The 23,109-nt window shown below is 46.2% G+C and overlaps 1 protein-coding gene across 1 annotated transcript in view; it reads right to left on the reverse strand.

Annotated features, from left to right (window-relative positions):
* Nucleotides 1-4,173: 4,173 nt before the first annotated feature.
* LOC120060021 (succinate--CoA ligase [GDP-forming] subunit beta, mitochondrial) overlaps nt 4,174-23,109 on the reverse strand; it is an 84,794-nt gene continuing 65,858 nt past the window's right edge. Inside the window, exons 8-9 of the mRNA XM_039009092.1 lie at nt 21,492-21,612; nt 4,174-5,540 (exon numbers count right to left, since the gene is read on the reverse strand). Of these exons, the coding sequence (XP_038865020.1) occupies nt 5,425-5,540; nt 21,492-21,612 (237 nt within the window). The 3' untranslated portion in view covers nt 4,174-5,424. The remainder of the gene's footprint in view (nt 5,541-21,491; nt 21,613-23,109) is intronic.

Here is a 23,109-nt window from a genome sequence, read left to right on the forward strand (position 1 = left end):
AAGGTATGACTTTACTGCATAAAAACTGTGGATGGAAACGTGGTTTATGGTAGAAAATAGAGCAAGAACTCCCAATCTCTGTTGCCCTGGCAAAAAACTAGATTCAAAACGGTGAAGCCAAGAAACAATAAATAATTCAGTTGAGGTCAAGAGACTCATGTTCCTGAATCCATTAAATCCTTGAACAACAGAACATGTTGCTCACTATAAACAATGAATGAGGTTAGATAGGTTATATTAGCATAGCAAAAGAAATTGAGAAAAGTGTCTCATACCAAAACTTTAAAACATCTTCACCGCTCAATTTTTTGTTGAGAAGGCACTGAAGGTAATTTCAATCGATTTTAAAGTCCTTCAATTACAGACACACTGGCAACAATTCTGGGAGGGAAATTGATTTTTCAGCCTGTCTGTGAGCCAAGGCCAAACGTTAAGACCTGAACAACAACCATGGAGACAAACAGATTATCAAAAGTTTTAGAGCCTTTCTCCCCGACATTTTGATTCAGACTCCTAGCTACTTTTTGCCATAAAACCTGTCTGAGTATATTATATATGATGGTTTGATTTAGAAGCTGAATAATTAAAGGTGCAGGTGAATGAAAAATAGGAGATTTTCTTACCTTACAGCGTAGCGTGGTAGTGTTGTAATGTGACAATAGCCATAGGAATTCAAGGATACTGTCCTGCTTTGAGGGCCTTGTGGGTAGTAAGGTAGAGCTTGCTGCGGAAAATGCTCAATAACAACATCCAACCCCCACCTCCCACACATACACTGTCCTTCTAGCCTCCTATCCTAATCTGTCCACTGCCTTGCCAACCAAACAAGCCATTTGAAACGGGTTCATATTGGACAACCAATGTCCCTGAAAGGCAAAGTACAATAGCTGTATGCAATTTACAATGCTATTTGTTTTTTATGAACTAATGTATTAGTAGTTCTTGCCAACATATGACTCAATGAATAACCACTACTTCCTGCAAGGCCGACTTGACCTTACGGCTTTCATGAGCGCTAGCTCTCAGCTTAGAGTTAAACACAAAAGGCAGCTTCATAAAGTGGCAATTACTGTTTTGACATCAATTCTGAGAGATATATAAAAACAAATGCAAAGATTTCTGAAACCAAAATGTACAAATACAAGCATAAATAAAGGGAGTCATAATGGGTGAGGAATGCAATCCTGGCATATTAATTCAGTTTAATTAAAGAATAAGCAAACATGGAGATCTCTTTCTAAGCAGTATGTCTGTGGTGTTAGCCTGCTCTCTATCTCAGAAGGTATTAACCAAGTTAAGAGCTGGGGGTAAATGATCTAATCCATTGGATGACCTCCACTGGTTCTCTCCTCATTCATATTTATATGACAGCGCTGCACTAATTTTGGAGAGTAAATCAGCGCACACATTTTCCTCTGACCTCTACCTCGCTGCTGAATTAAACAATGTCAACGCCAATGCCCACTTTAACAAGCCTTAAATTCCACAGTCCAATCCATCAGCCGGGGTATTTCTGACACACCGTAGGAAGAGCATGAAATAAGGCAATTATTGAACCATCCAGCCCATTTACACGGATACTGTAGCCGTGGAAGGTTGGGAAAGAAGTTTGACTTGTTCAGAAGATGGCACTGCAATGGGAAAGCCAAACAAGGTGATATCTACCCTCTTATGACTAATAGCAACTTAGTTATTGTGCTGTAGGTCTCTCTACTGCAGGCTTAAGGCTTGTAGTTCTGAATCTTTTTCACTACCTGTGCTTTGGACCAACCTCCCAGAAATGTGGTTGACCTTTCAAAAGCAGCCCAGTCTGACCACCAAGAGCTAATGATTTCATTCAGATAATTCTAGAGCAGTTCATGTTCGATCTGCATTTGTGTTAAACTGTAGTTATATTGACAGCCTTGTTCTGTTCAATGTTCTCTACCTATATAGTACTCGAAATACCCCCAATTCATGTTGTTAAGTTCAAAACAATACAAGATAACATTTTGCCGACACCATTCAAACCAATGAGGGTTCGTAATTTTAAATAAAATTATCTCAGAATCCTCTTTTTACAGATATAACCTTATAGTCCCAAGCTCTCGAATTGCCAGTGAGTCTTTTCAGATAAATCGTCTCGATTTTTCTCTCACACACAGAAGGCTGAGTGAGCTGTGACTGGACCTTGTAGTCTTGTAAAATGAGTGTGTGTATGTGAGAGAGAGAGTGAGTGTGAGAATATGTGTGTACGTGTGTATGCAAAAGGCTTGTAGGAGGTCATTTTATTCAATGATTCTGTGTGTGAGAGAAACTGTCTTTCGTCATGTTGGGTCTACAGTACATGCGTGGATGACTCACTGAGGTGGCAGTTGATCTGCTAGGTGTGGGTGTCCTCAGATCTTGTGACAGATAATCCATCAGAGTCAGTCTGTCTGACAGGGATAGATTTCATCTCTCTCTCTCTCTCCCTTTACAGCTCACTCCACTCTACTCCGGCCCATGAAGGACAGTCACTCCTCTCCTCTGCCCCTCCTTGGACACACATGGAGATTCATTAGAAGAGACTGTGTGTACTGAGAGCCTTAACAGCTTTGGATTTGAGATGTAGCCACTCAGGTTCAGTATTCAACCACTTACATTCTTGAGGTTTGACACAAAAATAGGTTTATATAAGACAGCTGCCTTCAGAAAGGCATACCTTTGACTTATTCCACATTCTGTGTTACAGCCTGAATTCAAATGGATTAAATATATTTTTTCTCACCCATCTACACACCCCATAATGATAAAGTGAAAACATGTTAGTAGAAATGTTTGCATATTTCTTGAAAATGAAATAAAGAAATACTAATAGTAATTTACATAATTATTCACAACCGAGTCAATACTTTGGAGACGCACCTTTGCCAGCAATTACAGCTGTGAGTTTTTCTTGGTAAGTCTCTAAGAGCTTTCCCCACCTGGCTTGTGCAACATTTGCCCATTATAAAATTCTTCAAGCTCTGTCAAATTGGTTCCTGATCATTGCTAGACAACAATTTTCAGTAGATTTGAGTCAAAACTGTAACTCTGCCACATTCACTGTCTTCTTGGTAAGCAACTCCAGTGTAGATTTGGCCTTGTGTTTTAGGGTATTGTCCTGCTGAAAGGTGAATTCATCTCCCAGTGTCTGGTGGAAAGCAGACTGAACCAGGTTTTCCTCTAGGATTCTGCCTGTGCTTAGCTCCAGCCCATTTCTTTTGTATCCTGGAAAAACTCCCGTCTTTAACTATTACAAGCATACCCATAACATGATGCAGCCACCACTATGCTTGAACATAACATTTTGTATTCAGGACAAAAAGTTAATTGCCTTGCAAATTTTTGGGTATTTCTTTAGTGCCTTGTTGACAACAGGATGCATGCTTTGGAATATTTGTATCATCTACAGGCTTCCTTCTTTTCACTCAGTCTATTAGGTTAGTATTGTGGAGTAACTGCAATGTTGTTGATCCATCCTCAGTTATCTCCTATCACAGCCATTCAACTCTGTAACTGTTTAAAAGTCACCAATGGCCTCATGGTGAAATCCCTGAGCGGTTTCCTTCCTCTCCGCCAATTGAGTTAGGAAGTACGCCTGTATCTTTGTAGTGACTGGGTGTATTGATACACCATCCAAAGTGCAATTAATAACTTCACTATGCTCAAAGGGATATTCAATATCGGCTTTTTTTTGGACCTATCTACCAATAGGTTCCCTTCTTTGCAAGGCATTGGTCAATCTCCCTGGTCTTTGAAGTTGAATCTGTTTGAAATGCACTGCTCGAGCATTGTATCTTTGCATGTGTGGGGTACAGCAGAGATGAGGTAGTCATTCAAAAATCATGTTGAACATTATTGCACAGAGTCCATGAAACCTCTGATGAGTTAAGCAAATACTTAACTTATTTAGGCTTGCCATGAAGGGGTTGAATACTTATTGACTCAAAACATTTCAGTTTTTCATTAATTTGTAAACATTTCTAAAAACATAATTCCACTTTGACATTATAGGGTGTTGTGTGTAGGCCAATGAACAAAAATCTAAATGGAATCCATGTTAAATTCTGGCTGTAACAAAATGTGTAAAAAGTCAAGGGATGTGAATACTTTAAGGCAGTGTACAAAACTAAAACCAGATTAGCACATACAGCATACAATAAATCAACAGACAATTCTTAGTCACCTTTATTAAGCTCTCCAATTATTCATACTGTACAGTTGACCTAATCTCAACTGAACGACATACATTCATGTTTATAAAAAGCTAATTACAATATTTCATTTAAACTATCTCTAACGCATTATTCATGTGACGGACAGTGTGTTGGCTGGTTGGCTTCACAAACCAGTTTTTACCCTGATCAAGTAGGCACAGATGATTTATCAAAGTTATATACTGCTATATAGATTAAAGTAGTAGACCTACTTTAAAATCATACATGGAATTACAAAGTTAACAGGGCAACAACATTTTACATTACATACGAGTTGTTTCAAACATACTGTAATACTCATGTGAGGTTGAGGTATCACATACTAAGGACCTCTGAATAAGGCATCAATGAACTGGATTTTAACAAAGGCAAAACAGTGAGGTCACCTACTACAACGCATAAACAATTACACAAAAACAAAATCCATTAAATGCTGCCCTCTAATACTCCAGGCGTGTCAAGTTAGCTACACACCACTATGCATTTCCTGAATAAGGGGATATATTTTTTTATGATTTCACAGTGGCATCTGAAAATGCAGTCTGGAACATGTCATTTACTTTGAAAAATCCTTGTCTTTCCTTTTGTATTACTATGGTTTGATAAAACAATAACACCAATGTTATACAATGTTATTCTTGCTTCTTTGAAAAGGTAATCATATAGCTAGAGAAATAAATTTAAGTTTCTCAGCATATCAAAATGGAATGCACAATTAAAGAATCACCAACATAAAAATACCAACAAAACTCAGAAATATAGTATATACCTTTATGATCAGAAAATAGATAAAAGCTATATGATAAATCAACCTGATATATTGCAGTTAATCATGATAACACAGGACGTTGGAAAGGTAGCGATGGGCTGAATATTTAATAATTTTTTATTTAACTAGGCAAGTCAGTTAAGAATAAATTCTTATTTACAATGACGGCCTACCCCGGCCAAACCTGGACAATGCTGGGCCAATTGTGCGCCGCCCTATGGGACTCCCAATCACGACCGGATGTGATACAGCCTGGATTCAAACCAGAGACTGTAGTGACGCCTCTTGCACTGGGATTTGAAGGGTTGGTGTACATGCTCTGTGCTGTGGAACAGGAGCTAGCATGGTTGGTTTTGTGTGGAGTTAGGAGGGACTAGGGTGCTCAGAAAAGAGAGGGGGAAAGGACTGGTCAGTGTTATGGAAGGCTGAGGCTCTCTACTTCCTGGTAATGGCGGCCACAGCTTTCTTGGCAGCGTCATCCAGGTCATTGGCGGCTATGATGGGCAGTCCACTCTCTGACAGGATCCTCTTGGCCTCCTGCACATTTGTCCCTATAACACACACACACACACACACACACACACACACACACACACACACACACACACACACACACACACACACACACACACACACACACACACACACACACACACACACAGCGTTAGTGAATGGTCTATGATGTAGAAGGAGAAAGTTGTATGCTGAATCTCACACGGCTACACCCCACTGACTAAAAAGACACAGAACACAGGAGAACTTAACCCAATGACAGGTGCACCAAGAGATGGAGGAATGGATGACTGGCATACTTCCATTGGTGAAATAGAACAGATGTGTCTGTGAAGGAGTGAGAAAGCCAGTGGTCTTGAAAAGGGCAGAGGGAGTGTACTGTGTTCCATTGGCTGCAGTGGAGGTCAGAGGAGAGGCAGGCAGGCAGGCAGGCAGCTGGCGGGGTCTCTGCTGATCTGATCATGCCCCAGTGGAGCTCTAGCCATGCAGAGACACCCTGAGACACTACAGCTCTGAGGCCTACACAGGCTCCCTCAACGCACAGCACTAACCATGAGAGCAATGATGGAGAGAGAGAGGGGAGGGGGGGCAGAAAAAGAGAGATATGGGGGAGAGGTTGAGCTAGATCGAGAAAGAGATAGGAAGAAAGAGTGGGATAGTGAGAGCTTATGCACAAACTTGTCTCTGCTCTCCCTTAGAGAAAAAGCCAACCCACAGAAACAACAGAGCCCAGCTGTCTATGTGCTGTTCACTGACTCACTCATTTCACAGGTGAGAACGGTACTGCAGGGAGGAGGGAATTTACATAACGCAGGTGTTCCACATCACTACGATGTGTGTGTGTGTGTGTGCGCGCGCGTCGGCGCGGCTCTCCTGACTGGTGTGTAATTAAGATTGCATGATATGTGAAATCTCAGGAGCCTGGATGTTCTAATCAATAGCAGTTTCATGAGGAATTATATTACCGCCGCCACTTAACTCCTAATATTTCATCGCTTTTGTCCGGTGAGATAATAACTCATTCTAAACACATTTCTTGAGTTCTGCACAAAGCAATCAATTGTGTAATCTAATTAGAGGAGGGGAAGGCATTGGGCAGACACACAGCAGATAGGGGATCCAAAGTCATCTTGTAACCGAACAGCATCTTCTCTGTCCTCTACTAAATCTATATGGAAAAGGGCACTGCTTTCACTCAGACGCACAATACACTGAATAAACTTCATTTGGATTGACAAATCACAGAGATCATATTCCTGTAGAGGTCGTGGAGAGGTTATCAGCTAATAAACAAATCCAATCTGAGACAAGAAACATTCCTATTCATCTTTATATGGCCTTCACTCTGCTGCTATACAAATGTTTTTTTACAGAAAAGATTATAGACAAATATTGTATAAGGAAAATACTTAGTTCCGAGCTCTGTTGGGATTCCTGGAACTGGAGCCCCTAGATCTAATCTCACCACACATAGGGTTCAACAAACACAGAGTGTGTGTGAGTGCCTCTGCAAGTGTGATTGCGGAGGGTGTGTGTAGAGAGAGCTTGTGTCAGTGAGCAGAGTGCAGTTCCAGAATGAGCGGCAGGGAGCAGTGTCTGTCTGTCTACAGCAGCAGCCCAGCATACTGATACTGTACGGGAGGTGTAGTTTCACCTACAGCCACTAGATGCTGCCAGAGACCTCACAGTCAGATCTAGAGAAAACATCAGCAGAGGCCTGTCCCTTTAAGAGACACTTTATACTATACTACTAGGAGGAAGGACATTCACTAATGGTGCTGATATATACACTGCTCAAAAAAATAAAGGGAACACTTAAACAACACAATGTAACTCCAAGTCAATCACACTTCTGTGAAATCAAACTGTCCACTTAGGAAGCAACACTGATTGACAATACATTTCACATGCTGTTGTGCAAATGGAATAGACAAAAGGTGGAAATTATAGGCAATTAGCAAGAAACCCCCAATAAAGGAGTGATTCTGCAGGTGGTGACCACAGACCACTTCTCAGTTCCTATGCTTCCTGGCTGATGTTTTGGTCACTTTTGAACGCTGGCGGTGCTTTCACTCTAGTGGTAGCATGAGACGGAGTCTACAACCCACACAAGTGGCTCAGGTAGTGCAGCTCATCCAGGATGGCACATCAATGCGAGCTGTGGCAAGAAGGTTTGCTGTGTCTGTCAGCGTAGTGTCCAGAGCATGGAGGCGCTACCAGGAGACAGGCCAGTACATCAGGAGACGTGGAGGAGGCCGTAGGAGGGCAACAACCCAGCAGCAGGACCGCTACCTCCGCCTTTGTGCAAGGAGGAACACTGCCAGAGCCCTGCAAAATGACCTCCAGCAGGCCACGAATGTGCATGTGTCAGCATATGGTCTCACAAGGGCTCTGAGGATCTCATCTCAGTACCTAATGGCAGTCAGGCTACCTCTGGCAAGCACATGGAGGGCTGTGCGGCCCCACAAAGAAATGCCACCCCACACCATGACTAACCCACCGCCAAACCGGTCATGCTGGAGGTGGTTGCAGGCAGCAGAACGTTCTCCACGGCATCTCCAGACTCTGTCACATGTGCTCAGTGTGAACCTGCTTTCATCTGTGAAGAGCACAGGGCGCCAGTGGCGAATTTGCCAATCTTGGTGTTCTCTGGCAAATGCCAAACGTCCTGCACGGTGTTGGGCTGTAAGCACAACCCCCACCTGTGGACGTCGGGCCCTCATACCACCCTCATGGAGTCTGTTTCTGACCGTTTGAGCAGACACATGCACATTTGTGGCCTGCTGGAGGTCATTTTGCAGGGCTCTGGCAGTGCTCCTCCTTGCACAAAGGCGGAGGTAGCGGTCCTGCTGCTGGGTTGTTGCCCTCCTACGGCCTCCTCCACGTCTCCTGATGTACTGGCCTGTCTCCTGGTAGCGCCTCCATGCTCTGGACACTACGCTGACAGACACAGCAAACCTTCTTGCCACAGCTCGCATTGATGTGCCATCCTGGATGAGCTGCACTACCTGAGCCACTTGTGTGGGTTGTAGACTCCGTCTCATGCTACCACTAGAGTGAAAGCACCGCCAGCGTTCAAAAGTGACCAAAACATCAGCCAGGAAGCATAGGAACTGAGAAGTGGTCTGTGGTCACCACCTGCAGAATCACCCCTTTATTGGGGGTGTCTTGCTAATTGCCTATAATTTCCACCTTTTGTCTATTCCATTTGCACAACAGCATGTGAAATGTATTGTCAATCAGTGTTGCTTCCTAAGTGGACAGTTTGATTTCACAGAAGTGTGATTGACTTGGAGTTACATTGTGTTGTTTAAGTGTTCCCTTTATTTTTTTGAACAGTGTATATATATCATACAGCATAGAATGGAGTTCTACTATGTGGAATAAAGAACTGTGTTTTCTCTATACAACACATAACTGCAGTGTACTGAATGAACATACATGGTCAATCCATCCTCCCTTATACAATACAAGGAGTGTGTGATAATGACTAGCCCTGTCCACTACCTTCAACTGGGATCTCTGGGATGGGAGCTTCCCTCCTGTTGTAGTATAGGGATCTAAACAGTGGCACTGAGACAGAGCCGGAGCTACACGGGCTCCAGAAGCACCATGAGCCCCCGACAGCCCTGCCTCAGTTTATAGCAGATTCTGATCATTGTAAATTAGGCTGTACCAGGGGCCTATTGTACCCTGGAGGACTGTCCTGCTGAGGTGACTACACTGCCACAGCCTGGGACCTGAAGGAAGAGGGAACACCTCCCCTGCTCTCCTTCTCTCATTTTACACTTCTAACTACTCAAAGACTACAGTTCCTTCCCCAAGTGTACATGTTTGAGTGTCTAAGAGTGTGTGTGAGAGAGAGAGAAAGGGAGAGAAGGGAGTGAGAGTTTATGTATGCGTCTGTGGTAATGGGCATGTGACAGGCGTGTCTGTTGTGGTGGGTGTGTGTGTGGTCCGCGGCTGGACAGTGATGGCCCGCCCAAAGCATCTGATGGCTTTATTAAGGCTGTAATGATACTGTCAGTGATGTGTGTGTGTGGTCTGCAGCTAGTCAGCAGTAGATGGCTCTATTTAAGCTAGAATGATACTGTCAGGACGACCTCTCTCTAGAACCACTAGTCCTTTCTAATTACATTGGAAAACGTCTATATCCAACCACATTCTCCTTTATTAAGGAAAGCCTGGCCTCCAGACAGACAGACAGACAGACAGCAGTGGAATGGCCTGAAGGGAATATAATCCCTTTTTCACTAGACCGTGTGGCGTGTTTAAGGGACTTTTATCCACACACACAGACTCATTCATACACAAAGACACATGCACATTCGCACACACACTGTGGCCAGAGTCTCTGAGAGGGGGCAGTAGTTCCTCATTTACATTTAGCGTGCATGTGTGTGTGTGTTTACATCAGGCATGACTATCTGCATTGGAGAGCCTGACAACCAGGCAATGTCCATCAATAAACGAATGTCCAATGAATGAAAGCCAGCCCATTAATAAAACATCAACCACTGGCATAAAATCCCCAACTCCACATCTTGAGGCACTCTGTCACAGCCAACCACCATGTGGCCAAAGGATGCAGAAAAAAGGCTTTCCAATTAAAAGTGGCAGAGTTAATCCTGGCTGATCCTTTTGAAGAGCAGCCTGCCATTATGGGGTCTGTGGTCAGCGCAGCCACCTAGGCTGATTGATTCTGACCAATCCCGCTCTATGATGCCCCAGCCGTAATGACCACAGCTAAATCAAGGATTAAATGCCACGAGGACTCTGATTCAACCCAATGGTCACCATGACCTTCTGAGCCAATCCCCAATTTGAGAGCCAGAGGCAATTTGTGACATGTTTGTGAAAAGTGAAACTGCCAATTAACGTTCTTTATTTGTGTCTTCCATGAAAAAATATTGGCAGAGTGAACACAAACACGTGTGTGTGATCAAAGCAGTATTGATCACACTAAACATGCTGCCACCACTATTCAGGGATGTCAAACCCAGCTATGGATTTCAACACAATCATTTGCAATTTTATTTGTCACCAATGCTTCTTATAGCACACATCACATCACTCTATACTCCTCTGTAAACTGGTCATCTCTGTATACCCGACGCAAGACCCACTAGTTGATTCTTATTTATAAAACCCTCTTAGGCCTCACTCCCCCCTATCTGAGATATCTACTGCAGCCCTCATCCTCCACATACAACACCCGCTCTGCCAGTCACAGTCTGTTAAAGATCCCCAAAGCACACACATCCCTGGGTCGCTCGTCTTTTCAGTTCGCTGCAGCTAGCGACTGGAACGAGCTGCAAAAAACACTCAAACTGGACAGTTTAATCTCAATCTCTTCATTCAAAGACTCAATCATGGACATGCTTACTGACAATTGTGGCTGCTTCGCGTGATATATTGTTGTCTCTCACCTTCTTGCCTTTGTGCTGTTGTCTGTGCCCAATAATGTTTGTACCATGTTTTCTGCTGCTACCATGTTGTGCTGCTGCCATGTTTCTACCATGTTGTTGTCATGTTGTGTTGCTACCATGCTGTGTTTCATGTGTTGCTATCATGCTATGTTGTCGTCTTAGGTCTCTGTTTATGTAGTGTTGTCTTGTCTCTTGTCATGATGTGTGTTTTGTCCTATATTTTATTTTAATTTAAATGTTTATGTTTTTAATCCCAGCCCCCCTCCCCGCAGGAGTGCCTTTTGCCTTTTGGTAGGCCCTAATTGTAAATAAGAATTAGTTCTTAACTGACTTGTCTAGTTAAATAAAGATATATGTGTGTGTGTGTGTGTGTGTGTGTGTGTGTGTGTGTGTGTGTGTGTGTGTGTGTGTGTGTGTGTGTGTGTGTGTGTCTGGGGTTAACTGTATCTAATTTAAACCGACCTGCAAATGTAACTTTCTATCAAAACAAAAGGCAACCTGTTTGACATTTTAGCATGGCCGATGCATACACATCTTTTGTAGTCGGTCCTTTCCTCATTTTAAAAGGTATGCTTAAGTGGCCATACAGTATTACACCGTGAAGTTGCAGAGAGCTCTGTACATATTATACATAATTATGTTATGTGCTTTTTGTTGTATTTAAAAAATGGGTATTTGACTTCTCTGGGGGTTGATCACTTACATCTCGTGGTCTTGACTCTCAGAGTTGCAGAATTGGGATGACCAGTCTATCATACTGGCCTATAGCTAGCTAGCTAGCTACTGTAGCTGGCTGTTTGGATTCAAATAATGCAGCTCCGGCTTTATGGTTTCATCTGTTGGGAAGAATTACAACAAGTACTGCATGCTGTGTCTAGAGATGGCAGAAGAGGCTCAGGAACTGTTCTTAACCACAGCCAAGATGTGGTGACTTTTTGTGTGCTTTTCAGCAGCTGTGGCATCACCCAGGTAGGTGCTACATGTTTGGCTATGGAGGACCAGTACCTAAGTAGAGCGGGTCCTGGAAGAACTGACCGTCAGAGAAGCAGATGTCGTGTGCTGATGAAGCGCTCCGGGCCTGTTTGTCAGACTGTATTTGTTTCTCTCTCCCCTTTGCCGAAGCTACACTGTCTTTCCAATCCAAACTGTCAACTCCCAGCCTTTCATCCAAAGCCAAATAGAGAAATTCAATCACCATCTCTACCATCTCAATTTAAATGTGCTGTTGTTTAGCTTTTTATGAACTTTGAAGATTATTTTCTTTAATGAAAAGCACTATAAAAGTTGAATAAAAGATTATTATTAGTAGCATTATTTGCAGACTTGCCTTATTGTAACTGGCCTGGTTGTGTCCCAGAAACAGTAGTGCTGACCTGAAAAGCGTGAGACTCCAGAGGGACAAATGGAGTGCTGTGGGCTAATGAAGAGAGTCCCTTGCTCTTTCTCTGGACAACACCAGTCAGCTGTTTCCTGCCAATTATCCTAGTGACCAGCTGGGTCCCGGCACTGCGCCCAGGAGGTGCAACGCCAGCCATTAGCATACGCAGGTGAGAGGTGACCCAATCAGATCCATTGTTATTCTGGCCGTCTAGTACGTAGCATTGCATTACTGGAAACTAAGACTGTTCTCAGGGCAGGCCTGGTTGTAGCTAGATATGTTTGAGTCGTGTTGGGAACAATTTTAGCTAACCCTTTTCCTAACCATAACCTAATTCTACTAACCTGCCACGTTAATTCTCCTAACCTGCTATGAAAAATCACTTCAGTTAGTCAAAACCAGCAGACCTGCCCTGAGAACAGTCTTGGTTTCCAATAATATGATACAGCGTCTAGCACTGCTGAACGTGACTAGCGTGAGAAATGCTAGTCTTCGTCGCCAGTAAGAGGACCACACTGGATATCATATGAGGGAATTCTAAATTAACTTACTAAAAATGGGAGAAGCTTACTGCAATGAATTCTAGAATAAGATAAAGCGAATGAGACCGATGTAAAATTACAGATAGTTCATAGAAAGTACTAAGGTGCAAGAAATGCAAGAAATGATGCATGTGACACAAAGGAGCAGAGATCTGGAGTAGTCAAGGAAAGGAGGAGTTGACTACGGACAGAGCTGTGGGCTGGTAGTGTAAAGACTAGTCAAACTGATGGTAGGTAGGGGTGTAGAGCTGTGGGCTGGGAGTGTAAAGACTAGTCAAACTGATGGTAGGTAGGGGTGTAGAGCTGTGGGCTGGGAGTGTAAAGACTAGTCAAACTGATGGTAGGTAGGGGTGTGGAGCTGTGGGCTGGGAGTGTAAAGACTAGTCAAACTGATGGTAGGTAGGGGTGTAGAGCTGTGGGCTGGGAGTGTAAAGACTAGTCAAACTGATGGTAGGTAGGGGTTTAGAGCTGTGGGCTGGGAGTGTAAAGACTAGTCAAACTGATGGTAGGTAGGGGTTTAGAGCTGTGGGCTGGGAGTGTAAAGACTAGTCAAACTGATGGTAGGTAGGGGTTTAGAGCTGTGGGCTGGGAGTGTAAAGACTAGTCAAACTGATGGTAGGTAGGGGTGTAGAGCTGTGGGCTGGGAGTGTAAAGACTAGTCAAACTGATGGTAGGTAGGGGTGTGGAGCTGTGGGCTGGGAGTGTAAAGACTAGTCAAACTGATGGTAGGTAGGGGTGTGGAGCTGTGGGCTGGGAGTGTAAAGACTAGTCAAACTGATGGTAGGTAGGGGTGTAGAGCTGTGGGCTGGGAGTGTAAAGACTAGTCAAACTGATGGTAGGTAGGGGTTTAGAGCTGTGGGCTGGGAGTGTAAAGACTAGTCAAACTGATGGTAGGTAGGGGTGTAGAGCTGTGGGCTGGGAGTGTAAAGACTAGTCAAACTGATGGTAGGTAGGGGTTTAGAGCTGTGGGCTGGGAGTGTAAAGACTAGTCAAACTGATGGTAGGTAGGGGTGTAGAGCTGTGGGCTGGGAGTGTAAAGACTAGTCAAACTGATGGTAGGTAGGGGTGTGGAGCTGTGGGCTGGGAGTGTAAAGACTAGTCAAACTGATGGTAGGTAGGGGTGTGGAGCTGTGGGCTGGGAGTGTAAAGACTAGTCAAACTGATGGTAGGTAGGGGTGTGGAGCTGTGGGCTGGGAGTGTAAAGACTAGTCAAACTGATGGTAGGTAGGGGTGTAGAGCTGTGGGCTGGGAGTGTAAAGACTAGTCAAACTGATGGTAGGTAGGGGTGTGGAGCTGTGGGCTGGGAGTGTAAAGACTAGTCAAACTGATGGTAGGTAGGGGTTTAGAGCTGTGGGCTGGGAGTGTAAAGACTAGTCAAACTGATGGTAGGTAGGGGTTTAGAGCTGTGGGCTGGGAGTGTAAAGACTAGTCAAACTGATGGTAGGTAGGGGTGTAGAGCTGTGGGCTGGGAGTGTAAAGACTAGTCAAACTGATGGTAGGTAGGGGTGTAGAGCTGTGGGCTGGTAGTGTAAAGACTAGTCAAACTGATGGTAGGTAGGGGTGTAGAGCTGTGGGCTGGGAGTGTAAAGACTAGTCAAACTGATGGTAGGTAGGGGTGTGGAGCTGTGGGCTGGGAGTGTAAAGACTAGTCAAACTGATGGTAGGTAGGGGTGTGGATCTGTGGGCTGGGAGTGTAAAGACTAGTCAAACTGATGGTAGGTAGGGGTTTAGAGCTGTGGGCTGGGAGTGTAAAGACTAGTCAAACTGATGGTAGGTAGGGGTGTGGAGCTGTGGGCTGGTAGTGTAAAGACTAGTCAAACTGATGGTAGGTAGGGGTGTGGAGGTGTGGGCTGGGAGTGTAAAGACTAGTCAAACTGATGGTAGGTAGGGGTGTAGAGCTGTGGGCTGGGAGTGTAAAGACTAGTCAAACTGATGGTAGGTAGGGGTGTAGAGCTGTGGGCTGGGAGTGTAAAGACTAGTCAAACTGATGGTAGGTAGGGGTGTGGAGCTGTGGGCTGGGAGTGTAAAGACTAGTCAAACTGATGGTAGGTAGGGGTGTAGAGCTGTGGGCTGGGAGTGTAAAGACTAGTCAAACTGATGGTAGGTAGGGGTTTAGAGCTGTGGGCTGGGAGTGTAAAGACTAGTCAAACTGATGGTAGGTAGGGGTTTAGAGCTGTGGGCTGGGAGTGTAAAGACTAGTCAAACTGATGGTAGGTAGGGGTTTAGAGCTGTGGGCTGGGAGTGTAAAGACTAGTCAAACTGATGGTAGGTAGGGGTGTAGAGCTGTGGGCTGGGAGTGTAAAGACTAGTCAAACTGATGGTAGGTAGGGGTGTAGAGCTGTGGGCTGGGAGTGTAAAGACTAGTCAAACTGATGGTAGGTAGGGGTGTGGAGCTGTGGGCTGGGAGTGTAAAGACTAGTCAAACTGATGGTAGGTAGGGGTGTGGAGCTGTGGGCTGGGAGTGTAAAGACTAGTCAAACTGATGGTAGGTAGGGGTGTGGAGCTGTGGGCTGGGAGTGTAAAGACTAGTCAAACTGATGGTAGGTAGGGGTGTAGAGCTGTGGGCTGGGAGTGTAAAGACTAGTCAAACTGATGGTAGGTAGGGGTGTGGAGCTGTGGGCTGGGAGTGTAAAGACTAGTCAAACTGATGGTAGGTAGGGGTTTAGAGCTGTGGGCTGGGAGTGTAAAGACTAGTCAAACTGATGGTAGGTAGGGGTTTAGAGCTGTGGGCTGGGAGTGTAAAGACTAGTCAAACTGATGGTAGGTAGGGGTGTAGAGCTGTGGGCTGGGAGTGTAAAGACTAGTCAAACTAATGGTAGGTAGGGGTGTAGAGCTGTGGGCTGGTAGTGTAAAGACTAGTCAAACTGATGGTAGGTAGGGGTGTAGAGCTGTGGGCTGGGAGTGTAAAGACTAGTCAAACTGATGGTAGGTAGGGGTGTGGAGCTGTGGGCTGGGAGTGTAAAGACTAGTCAAACTGATGGTAGGTAGGGGTGTGGATCTGTGGGCTGGGAGTGTAAAGACTAGTCAAACTGATGGTAGGTAGGGGTTTAGAGCTGTGGGCTGGGAGTGTAAAGACTAGTCAAACTGATGGTAGGTAGGGGTGTGGAGCTGTGGGCTGGTAGTGTAAAGACTAGTCAAACTGATGGTAGGTAGGGGTGTGGAGGTGTGGGCTGGGAGTGTAAAGACTAGTCAAACTGATGGTAGGTAGGGGTGTAGAGCTGTGGGCTGGGAGTGTAAAGACTAGTCAAACTGATGGTAGGTAGGGGTGTAGAGCTGTGGGCTGGGAGTGTAAAGACTAGTCAAACTGATGGTAGGTAGGGGTGTGGAGCTGTGGGCTGGGAGTGTAAAGACTAGTCAAACTGATGGTAGGTAGGGGTGTAGAGCTGTGGGCTGGGAGTGTAAAGACTAGTCAAACTGATGGTAGGTAGGGGTTTAGAGCTGTGGGCTGGGAGTGTAAAGACTAGTCAAACTGATGGTAGGTAGGGGTTTAGAGCTGTGGGCTGGGAGTGTAAAGACTAGTCAAACTGATGGTAGGTAGGGGTTTAGAGCTGTGGGCTGGGAGTGTAAAGACTAGTCAAACTGATGGTAGGTAGGGGTGTAGAGCTGTGGGCTGGGAGTGTAAAGACTAGTCAAACTGATGGTAGGTAGGGGTGTGGAGCTGTGGGCTGGGAGTGTAAAGACTAGTCAAACTGATGGTAGGTAGGGGTGTAGAGCTGTGGGCTGGGAGTGTAAAGACTAGTCAAACTGATGGTAGGTAGGGGTGTGGAGCTGTGGGCTGGGAGTGTAAAGACTAGTCAAACTGATGGTAGGTAGGGGTGTAGAGCTGTGGGCTGGGAGTGTAAAGACTAGTCAAACTGATGGTAGGTAGGGGTTTAGAGCTGTGGGCTGGGAGTGTAAAGACTAGTCAAACTGATGGTAGGTAGGGGTGTAGAGCTGTGGGCTGGGAGTGTAAAGACTAGTCAAACTGATGGTAGGTAGGGGTTTAGAGCTGTGGGCTGGGAGTGTAAAGACTAGTCAAACTGATGGTAGGTAGGGGTGTAGAGCTGTGGGCTGGGAGTGTAAAGACTAGTCAAACTGATGGTAGGTAGGGGTGTGGAGCTGTGGGCTGGGAGTGTAAAGACTAGTCAAACTGATGGTAGGTAGGGGTGTGGAGCTGTGGGCTGGGAGTGTAAAGACTAGTCAAACTGATGGTAGGTAGGGGTGTGGAGCTGTGGGCTGGGAGTGTAAAGACTAGTCAAACTGATGGTAGGTAGGGGTGTAGAGCTGTGGGCTGGGAGTGTAAAGACTAGTCAAACTGATGGTAGGTAGGGGTGTGGAGCTGTGGGCTGGGAGTGTAAAGACTAGTCAAACTGATGGTAGGTAGGGGTTTAGAGCTGTGGGCTGGGAGTGTAAAGACTAGTCAAACTGATGGTAGGTAGGGGTTTAGAGCTGTGGGCTGGGAGTGTAAAGACTAGTCAAACTGATGGTAGGTAGGGGTGTAGAGCTGTGGGCTGGGAGTGTAAAGACTAGTCAAACTGATGGTAGGTAGGGGTGTAGAGCTGTGGGCTGGTAGTGTAAAGACTAGTCAAACTGATGGTAGGTAGGGGTGTAGAGCTGTGGGCTGGGAGTGTAAAGACTAGTCAAACTGATGGTAGGTAGGGGTGTGGAGCTGTGGGCTGGGAGTGTAAAGACTAGTCAAACTGATGGTAGGTAGGGGTGTGGATCTGTGGGCTGGGAGTGTAAAGACTAGTCAAACTGATGGTAGGTAGGGGTTTAGAGCTGTGGGCTGGGAGTGTAAAGACTAGTCAAACTGATGGTAGGTAGGGGTGTGGAGCTGTGGGCTGGTAGTGTAAAGACTAGTCAAACTGATGGTAGGTAGGGGTGTGGAGGTGTGGGCTGGGAGTGTAAAGACTAGTCAAACTGATGGTAGGTAGGGGTGTAGAGCTGTGGGCTGGGAGTGTAAAGACTAGTCAAACTGATGGTAGGTAGGGGTGTAGAGCTGTGGGCTGGGAGTGTAAAGACTAGTCAAACTGATGGTAGGTAGGGGTGTGGAGCTGTGGGCTGGGAGTGTAAAGACTAGTCAAACTGATGGTAGGTAGGGGTGTAGAGCTGTGGGCTGGGAGTGTAAAGACTAGTCAAACTGATGGTAGGTAGGGGTTTAGAGCTGTGGGCTGGGAGTGTAAAGACTAGTCAAACTGATGGTAGGTAGGGGTTTAGAGCTGTGGGCTGGGAGTGTAAAGACTAGTCAAACTGATGGTAGGTAGGGGTTTAGAGCTGTGGGCTGGGAGTGTAAAGACTAGTCAAACTGATGGTAGGTAGGGGTGTAGAGCTGTGGGCTGGGAGTGTAAAGACTAGTCAAACTGATGGTAGGTAGGGGTGTAGAGCTGTGGGCTGGGAGTGTAAAGACTAGTCAAACTGATGGTAGGTAGGGGTGTGGAGCTGTGGGCTGGGAGTGTAAAGACTAGTCAAACTGATGGTAGGTAGGGGTGTGGAGCTGTGGGCTGGGAGTGTAAAGACTAGTCAAACTGATGGTAGGTAGGGGTGTGGAGCTGTGGGCTGGGAGTGTAAAGACTAGTCAAACTGATGGTAGGTAGGGGTGTAGAGCTGTGGGCTGGGAGTGTAAAGACTAGTCAAACTGATGGTAGGTAGGGGTGTGGAGCTGTGGGCTGGGAGTGTAAAGACTAGTCAAACTGATGGTAGGTAGGGGTTTAGAGCTGTGGGCTGGGAGTGTAAAGACTAGTCAAACTGATGGTAGGTAGGGGTTTAGAGCTGTGGGCTGGGAGTGTAAAGACTAGTCAAACTGATGGTAGGTAGGGGTGTAGAGCTGTGGGCTGGGAGTGTAAAGACTAGTCAAACTAATGGTAGGTAGGGGTGTAGAGCTGTGGGCTGGTAGTGTAAAGACTAGTCAAACTGATGGTAGGTAGGGGTGTAGAGCTGTGGGCTGGGAGTGTAAAGACTAGTCAAACTGATGGTAGGTAGGGGTGTGGAGCTGTGGGCTGGGAGTGTAAAGACTAGTCAAACTGATGGTAGGTAGGGGTGTGGATCTGTGGGCTGGGAGTGTAAAGACTAGTCAAACTGATGGTAGGTAGGGGTTTAGAGCTGTGGGCTGGGAGTGTAAAGACTAGTCAAACTGATGGTAGGTAGGGGTGTGGAGCTGTGGGCTGGTAGTGTAAAGACTAGTCAAACTGATGGTAGGTAGGGGTGTGGAGGTGTGGGCTGGGAGTGTAAAGACTAGTCAAACTGATGGTAGGTAGGGGTGTAGAGCTGTGGGCTGGGAGTGTAAAGACTAGTCAAACTGATGGTAGGTAGGGGTGTAGAGCTGTGGGCTGGGAGTGTAAAGACTAGTCAAACTGATGGTAGGTAGGGGTGTGGAGCTGTGGGCTGGGAGTGTAAAGACTAGTCAAACTGATGGTAGGTAGGGGTGTAGAGCTGTGGGCTGGGAGTGTAAAGACTAGACAAACTGATGGTAGGTAGGGGTTTAGAGCTGTGGGCTGGGAGTGTAAAGACTAGTCAAACTGATGGTAGGTAGGGGTTTAGAGCTGTGGGCTGGGAGTGTAAAGACTAGTCAAACTGATGGTAGGTAGGGGTTTAGAGCTGTGGGCTGGGAGTGTAAAGACTAGTCAAACTGATGGTAGGTAGGGGTGTAGAGCTGTGGGCTGGGAGTGTAAAGACTAGTCAAACTGATGGTAGGTAGGGGTGTGGAGCTGTGGGCTGGGAGTGTAAAGACTAGTCAAACTGATGGTAGGTAGGGGTGTAGAGCTGTGGGCTGGGAGTGTAAAGACTAGTCAAACTGATGGTAGGTAGGGGTGTGGAGCTGTGGGCTGGGAGTGTAAAGACTAGTCAAACTGATGGTAGGTAGGGGTGTAGAGCTGTGGGCTGGGAGTGTAAAGACTAGTCAAACTGATGGTAGGTAGGGGTTTAGAGCTGTGGGCTGGGAGTGTAAAGACTAGTCAAACTGATGGTAGGTAGGGGTGTAGAGCTGTGGGCTGGGAGTGTAAAGACTAGTCAAACTGATGGTAGGTAGGGGTTTAGAGCTGTGGGCTGGGAGTGTAAAGACTAGTCAAACTGATGGTAGGTAGGGGTGTAGAGCTGTGGGCTGGGAGTGTAAAGACTAGTCAAACTGATGGTAGGTAGGGGTGTGGAGCTGTGGGCTGGGAGTGTAAAGACTAGTCAAACTGATGGTAGGTAGGGGTGTGGAGCTGTGGGCTGGGAGTGTAAAGACTAGTCAAACTGATGGTAGGTAGGGGTGTGGAGCTGTGGGCTGGGAGTGTAAAGACTAGTCAAACTGATGGTAGGTAGGGGTGTAGAGCTGTGGGCTGGGAGTGTAAAGACTAGTCAAACTGATGGTAGGTAGGGGTGTGGAGCTGTGGGCTGGGAGTGTAAAGACTAGTCAAACTGATGGTAGGTAGGGGTTTAGAGCTGTGGGCTGGGAGTGTAAAGACTAGTCAAACTGATGGTAGGTAGGGGTTTAGAGCTGTGGGCTGGGAGTGTAAAGACTAGTCAAACTGATGGTAGGTAGGGGTGTAGAGCTGTGGGCTGGGAGTGTAAAGACTAGTCAAACTGATGGTAGGTAGGGGTGTAGAGCTGTGGGCTGGTAGTGTAAAGACTAGTCAAACTGATGGTAGGTAGGGTGTAGAGCTGTGGGCTGGGAGTGTAAAGACTAGTCAAACTGATGGTAGGTAGGGGTGTGGAGCTGTGGGCTGGGAGTGTAAAGACTAGTCAAACTGATGGTAGGTAGGGGTGTGGATCTGTGGGCTGGGAGTGTAAAGACTAGTCAAACTGATGGTAGGTAGGGGTTTAGAGCTGTGGGCTGGGAGTGTAAAGACTAGTCAAACTGATGGTAGGTAGGGGTGTGGAGCTGTGGGCTGGTAGTGTAAAGACTAGTCAAACTGATGGTAGGTAGGGGTGTGGAGGTGTGGGCTGGGAGTGTAAAGACTAGTCAAACTGATGGTAGGTAGGGGTGTAGAGCTGTGGGCTGGGAGTGTAAAGACTAGTCAAACTGATGGTAGGTAGGGGTGTAGAGCTGTGGGCTGGGAGTGTAAAGACTAGTCAAACTGATGGTAGGTAGGGGTGTGGAGCTGTGGGCTGGGAGTGTAAAGACTAGTCAAACTGATGGTAGGTAGGGGTGTAGAGCTGTGGGCTGGGAGTGTAAAGACTAGTCAAACTGATGGTAGGTAGGGGTGTGGAGCTGTGGGCTGGGAGTGTAAAGACTAGTCAAACTGATGGTAGGTAGGGGTGTGGAGCTGTGGGCTGGGAGTGTAAAGACTAGTCAAACTGATGGTAGGTAGGGGTGTGGAGCTGTGGGCTGGGAGTGTAAAGACTAGTCAAACTGATGGTAGGTAGGGGTGTGGAGCTGTGGGCTGGGAGTGTAAAGACTAGTCAAACTGATGGTAGGTAGGGGTGTGGAGCTGTGGGCTGGGAGTGTAAAGACTAGTCAAACTGATGGTAGGTAGGGGTGTGGAGCTGTGGGCTGGTAGTGTAAAGACTAGTCAAACTGATGGTAGGTAGGGGTGTGGAGCTGTGGGCTGGGAGTGTAAAGACTAGTCAAACTGATGGTAGGTAGGGGTGTAGAGCTGTGGGCTGGGAGTGTAAAGACTAGTCAAACTGATGGTAGGTAGGGGTGTAGAGCTGTGGGTGTAGCTCCAGCTGTACAGTACCCACCTTCCAGCCTGACAACCAGGGGCACTTTGAGCTCCAGCTCACGGCAAGCCTTGGTGATGCCGTTGGCAATGATGGCACAGTTGACGATGCCCCCGAAGATGTTCACCAGGATGGCCTCCACCTGTGGCCCGGAGGACAGGAGGGTTATTATAGTCCTATGCAATGTTCAAACTTATAATGGGTTCTCCTATGCTGTACACCTACAATTCGTCTTACACATATTGATGTCTCCATATCTAAAATGTTTACAGTAAAGTGATAGAGGGAGAGAAAATACTAAAACAGTAAACCTGGGGCAGACGGTGTGATGTCTGGCCAGGCAGGGTAATTACACTAACAAAACACAACAGTAATTACTCAGGGCAGACGGTGTGATGTCTGGCCAGGCAGGGTAATTACACTAACAAAACACAACAGTAATTACTCAGGGCAGACGGTGTGATGTCTGGCCAGGCAGGGTAATTACACTAACAAAACACAACAGTAATTACTCAGGGCAGACGGTGTGATGTCTGGCCAGGCAGGGTAATTACACTAACAAAACACAACAGTAATTACTCAGGGCAGACGGTGTGATGTCTGGCCAGGCAGGGTAATTACACTAACAAAACACAACAGTAATTACTCAGGGCAGACGGTGTGATGTCTGGCCAGGCAGGGTAATTATACTAACAAAACACAACAGTAATTACTCAGGGCAGTTGTGTGAAAAGTTGAGTGTGAGCAGAGGACTAATCATGCATGTTTGTTTATAATCTCTAATCTGTAAGAGCCACTGTGTGTGTGAATGGCTTGAATTAATGGTGTGTGTGTGTGAGTTAATGATGTTTACACACTCTTCTTGGTCCAAATCCAATCTCCTTGGGCCACATTCTTGAGATCTGCGTATGTAACTAAAAAAAGCCAGTGTATAGACTGAACATTGGAATACAACATATTGGTTCAAGAATTGTATTGCCGTTTGATGAGTGTGCTTTTCCTGGATTCAAGGCAGACAACATTGGATATGTTCGCCATTGTATATGTCCTCTTTGAGGACACACTACACGGTGTGTGTTTGTGTGTGTTCGTCAGACAGCCATATTAATGTGGAGCAGCTGTCAATCTCCAAGGAGAAGCAGTCCTCAGGTGGAGGTGTTGTTGATCACTGTCATCTGTGACTGATACCACACTATTAGAGACAGTACCATAACCATTAACACAGGGACAGCCATGCCAAAGACACACACACATGCACTACACATGCACAGACAAAATTGCTTCTCCACAGAACATTCCGTCTATAGTGAGTGAGAGGTGGTGTGAGAGAGACAGTCTCATTGGTCCAGACTTGCATAAAACAATTTCACTGTCTGCCTTACATCCTGCTACTGTAGGTGAGATCTGAAGCAGGGCCTGAGTGTTCCTTTCTAAAGGTAAATGTTATTGCCACAGCCTGGAGGTGTGAGTGTGTGTTCCCCTTGGCAGCTCTCGCCCCAGGCACAGACAGCAGATTGGTCTAATCCTGACACTGCCTCTGCCCAGTTACAGCATTACAATCAGACAAAATCACAGAGAGGTAGAGAGAGCGAGAGGAGAAAGAGCACGAGAGGATAGAGCGCGATAGCGAGAGGAGAGA

Source organism: Salvelinus namaycush, chromosome 2 (genome assembly GCF_016432855.1).
Source record: "Salvelinus namaycush isolate Seneca chromosome 2, SaNama_1.0, whole genome shotgun sequence".
Classification (NCBI taxonomy): Eukaryota; Metazoa; Chordata; class Actinopteri; order Salmoniformes; family Salmonidae; genus Salvelinus; species Salvelinus namaycush.